The sequence below is a fragment of the Hyla sarda genome, chromosome 3 (genome assembly GCF_029499605.1).
Source record: "Hyla sarda isolate aHylSar1 chromosome 3, aHylSar1.hap1, whole genome shotgun sequence".
In the NCBI taxonomy this organism is placed as follows: domain Eukaryota; kingdom Metazoa; phylum Chordata; class Amphibia; order Anura; family Hylidae; genus Hyla; species Hyla sarda.
This window is the reverse complement of record NC_079191.1, coordinates 2,082,540-2,087,667: the sequence shown is the minus strand read 5'-3', so window position 1 is coordinate 2,087,667 and position 5,128 is coordinate 2,082,540. Positions and strand designations below refer to the sequence as shown.

Genomic DNA, 5,128 nt, shown 5'->3' with positions numbered 1-5,128 from the left:
ACTAGTGGCCAATAGACACTAATCCATGTTGTGTGAAGATTATGAGAATTTGCAAAGTTCTGCCAAATGCAGATTGTATTATCTGTAATGCCGACGGTTGGCAGCTGCTGACGTGCGGTGTGTCCAGCTGCTAAACTCAGCCAAGTTGCATGCTCTGCTCCTCCTCCTTACTGCATGCTCTGGACTTCCTCTTCTGTACTTTTGCAGGTGGCAACGACTTCTTGTGTACCCTATAAGGGGCTAGGTGTGGGCACATATCACCTCTTTAAGAGTTTGTGCACAATCCTGATGCCAGTTCTTCTCCAATCTCATTCAGGCACTAGCTATTTAACACCGTTTCTCCTGGTGTCTTAGCAACATTGTAGTTTACTACAGCGAAGGTTTCTATCTGCATTGCTCCTGTGTTCTTGACCTAAGCCTTGACTTCATCTCTGCCTGATCCTCCTGTTTCTCTGTTTCCTTCATTGTATGACCTGAACTTTCGACCATGCCTCTGTAATCTGAGCAAGCTAATACCACCTGGCTGCTTCTGAGCTACTTTGTTCTGCTAAACAACACCAACTCACATTTTACATAGTAAAATAATAAACTGTGTACATATATCAGCACATATTTTGGTAGAAAACATTGTAAGATAGTAATATGTGTCTTGAAAGATAATTGAAGTTTTTTTTCTTATCTGGTCCCATAGACATCTCCCTCTTTCTTCTGGTTATTCTTTTATCTACAGAGCCAAGCATTAGTCTTACTTTCCCTCCTGCCTGGCCACAGATATCAGTCCCCTGATTCCTTCCATGATGTCCTTAATAACACATAACTGCAGATGTAATACTCCAGATGTCTTCTCCCCATACTGTGTTATTTTACATGTGGAAGGATTGAACTGCAGATTTTATTGCTTTGACCATTAATCCAATAGTCTAAACCATTTTCCATATTACCGACACATCCAGGAAAATTGACTATTGCCAAACAAGACCTTGAAAGACCATCGGTAACCATTTCGCTTCAGAATACATTATCACCAATATTCTGAGATCTTCCTATGAAAGGCTGCAATTCCTAAGAACTACAAAGGGATTGTGAAATATTAATATCTCCTTTTGTGGCCATATAACCAAATGCTCAGCTGAATCCAGGGGATAATATCCTAAGCACGACCTTCAATCAACACCACCAATTCATTGAGGCAGGCTCGGTACAATCCGACCCATAAAATTTACAAGCTTTAGAAGAATTTGAGTTTCTGTAGACATGTAGACCTGAATTTTATAGTTATTAAAATGTTTTTTGAAAAGTTTTTTTTTAGTTCCTCGAGTTTTTCAGGGTTAGGCATATACCATGCTTAACTGTCTGTGTGATATGGATTATGGTAACCAGACCTTGCTGAAGGAACTGATCTTGATTGGATTTTCTCAAGACCCTGAGACAAAGATATTACTGTCCGTTCTGTTCTTATTCATTTATACAGGGATCATCCTGGGGAACAGTTTCCTGATCTTCACCGTCATTCTCAGTCCCCAGTTACACACTCCTATGTATTATTTCCTCTGCAACTTGTCTTTTCTTGATCTGTCTTTCACGTCCTGCACTATACCAAAAATTTTGTTTGACTTAATTTCTAATTCGCAGAAAATTTCTGTCTCCGAATGCTTGGCCCAGATGACCATTGGTCATTTTCTAGGATTCGTTGAGTGCGTGTTACTGGCAGTGATGGCCTATGACCGGTATATTGCTATATGCTCCCCCTTATATTACACCACCATTATGAGCTGGAGGGTCTGTAGATACATCACAGTCATCATGTGGTTGGGAAGTTTAGTTGTATCTGTAATCCCGACCCTCATAAAACCTCTTGTATTTTGCAAGAAGAACAAACTGAACCATTTTGGTTGTGAGAGTTTAGTGGTCCTTGAGGTGGCGTGTGGGGATCTCTCCGCTACCAAACTCTTCCTGTTCATCCAGAATTTTTTTATTCCGTTATCACCTCTTGTATTAATTTTTGTGAGTTATATTTGTATAATTGTCGCAATATTACACATCCATTCAGCTGAGGGGAGATCTAAAGCCTTCTCCACCTGCGCCTCCCACCTCACTGTGGTTATTATGTTTTATGGGACAGCTCTGACAATGTACATGGGAAAAGCTAAGTTTACTTCTAACCTGAAATACATTTCTTTAAACTATGCGGTTTTTACTCCTGCGCTAAATCCTTTGATCTACAGTTTGAGGAATAATGAAGTGAAAGACGCCTTTAAGAAAATATTGACCAAATATTCTGCAAAGTGACGGATTCATGAAGACAAGAAGTCAATGATGTGAAGGAGAAATATTATGGAAGGACTATTTTTGGATCCATCTGTTGTATTCTACTAGATACCGCCACCCCCTAGACATCTTATCCACTATCCAAAGGATAAGAGATAAGATGTTTGATCGCAAGGAAGTCCAACCGCTGGGACCTCCTGCAATCTCTGTGTCAGCACTCCAGAATTGTGAACATACGACTAGAGATGAGCGAATTTTTCAAAAATTTTATTCGGCCGATTCGCAGAATTTTCCTGAAAAGTTTGTTTCGATCCGAATTTATTCGCGGCCAATCGATGTTAAAAAAACGCTATTTCTAGCCTACATACAGCCTCTATAGGGGTATAGAACACTTTACTGTGTCGTAAAACGCATATGGAGTGTGCTGGGGTAGTGAAATAATACTGTTATTCAGAATAGCATGCAGATTACCGGCATCACTCTTAGAATCACTGCCGCACAGCAGCACAATGACAGAGCCTGGTGGTGGCATCAGTGTCAGGAGACCATATAGTGACTGAATGACATAGCGTGGACATAGCGTGGCAAGAGTAGACCATTTAGTGGCTGAATGGCACAGCGTGGAGTTGGCTGATGCACTAGTACACTACACACCAGGGCTTCACAATCCCCCCCAAAAAAACAACACAATATATGAAATTTTTGACAAAGATTTCTCATTGGTAGCACCCGCTATCCAAAAATTTGAAATTACCAGACCCAGGCCCCACCTCTGCGGCATCAGTAACCCATATATTGCCTGTAGGACACAGACTGGAGTTGGCTGATGCACCAGTACACACCAGGGCTTCACAATCCCCCCTCCAAAATCAACACAATGAGAAATTTTTGTCAAAGATTTCTCATTGGTAGCACCCGCTATCCAAAAATTTGAAATTTCCAGAACCAGGCCCCACCCCTGTGCCATCAGTAACCCATATATTGCCTGCATGACACAGCCTGGAGTTGGCTGATGCAAGAGTACACACCAGGGCTTCACAATCCCCCCCCCCCAAAAAAAAAACCAACACAATATATGACATTTTTGTCAAAGATTTCTCATTGGTAGCACCCGGTAATTTTACATTTCAAGACCCAGGCCCCACCTCTGCGGCATCAGGAACCCATATATTGCCTGTAGGACACAGCCTGGAGTTGGCTGATGCACCAGTACACACCAGGGCTTCACAATCCCCCCCTCCAAAATCAACACAATGAGAAATGTTTGTCAAAGATTTCTCATTGGTAGCACCCGCTATCCAAAAATTTGAAATTTCCAGAACCAGGCCCCACCCCTGTGGCATCAGTAACCCATATATTGCCTGCATGACACAGCCTGGAGTTGGCTGATGCAAGAGTACACACCAGGGCTTCACAATCCCCCCCCCCCCCAAAAAAAAAACAACACAATATATGACATTTTTGTCAAAGATTTCTCATTTGTAGCACCCGCTATCCAAAAATTGGAAATTTCAAGACCCAGGCCCACCTCTGCGGCATCAGGAACCCATATATTGCCTGAAGGACACAGCCTGGAGTTGGCTGATGCACCAGTACACACTCGGGCTTCACAATCCCCTCCAAAAACAACAACATTTTAGAATTTTTTTAAAGAAATACCTTTGTGTAAGAACAAGCACATATCCAACAGTTCACAAGAATCTATAATGCAGGACGATGGACCACCCAAAGACATTCTTCTCAAAAATAATAAACCACACAATGCTTGACATTTTTTTTACAAAAATTAATTCAATATGTGTGTAAGCGCATCTGTCTTCAAAAGATCAGATCACCAAAGGACTCTTTTCGCCCAAAATGATGAAGCAGAGTTAATCCCTGTCCGTATTTTTTTATTTATTTTTTCATTAAAAAATCACACGCAACAAGCGTTACGTTGTGTAATGATTAGCATTCTGGAAAATTCTATTTTATTACCGATAAAATTATCAGTAAATAAAAAATAAAAAAACACTACCCAAAAGTGTTTAATTACCCCATACATTGCACCAGGAGCAGTCAAGATTAGGCCTCAGCAGTACCCAAGAGGCTTTAATAACCCCCTACCTTTGTACGATCAATTGCCTGATCAAGCAATACCAGGTGTGTTATGCCCTCTGATTTCCGGGGCCGCAGGCGCGCTCCACTGAACGGATTAGCATGTCTCTGTCTTTCATCGACCGGTGCTGGTAACCCGCTAACTCCCGGAAAGGTAAGCTGCCGCGAAGCAGGTGGTCTCCCCTGGGCATGTTTGGCTCCAGAATTTCCTCTACTGCCACACCACGCTGACTGCCAACCGTGCTACCACCTTGCTGACTCAAGGGCAACCTGCAACTCTCGAGCAATAACAGGTGTTTTATGCCCTCAGATGTCCGGGGCCGCAGGCGCGCTCCACTGAACGGATTAGGGTGTGTCCATCTTTTTATGTAGCACCCGCAATCCAAAAATTTTAAATTCCCAGACCCAGGCCCCACCTCTGCGGCATCAGGAACCCATTTATTGCCTGAAGGACAAAGCCCGGAGTTGGCTGATGCACCAGTACACACAGGGCTTCACAATCCGCCCCAAAATCAACAAAGTTGTATAATTTTTTTTTTTAATTTGCAACTTTGTGTAAGCACAAGCGCATATCCAACATTTCAGAAGACTCTATAAGGCAGGACGGTGGACCACCCAAAGACTTTCTTCTCAAAAATAATGAACCACATAATTGTTGAAATTTTTTTTAAAAAATTGAAATTCCTAGACCCAGGCCCCACCTCAGCTGCATCAGTAACCCATAGATTGCCTGAAAGACACAGCCTGGAGTTGGCTGATGCAC

At 42.4% G+C, this 5,128-nt stretch overlaps 1 protein-coding gene across 1 annotated transcript; it reads left to right on the top strand.

Annotated features, from left to right (window-relative positions):
• The first annotated feature begins 1,341 nt into the window (after positions 1–1,341).
• Positions 1,342–2,289, top strand: LOC130360456 (olfactory receptor 13C9-like). Its single transcript, XM_056562944.1, has one exon. The coding sequence runs from the start codon at positions 1,342–1,344 to the stop codon at positions 2,287–2,289; it is 948 nt and encodes a 315-aa protein (XP_056418919.1).
• Positions 2,290–5,128: the final 2,839 nt, after the last annotated feature.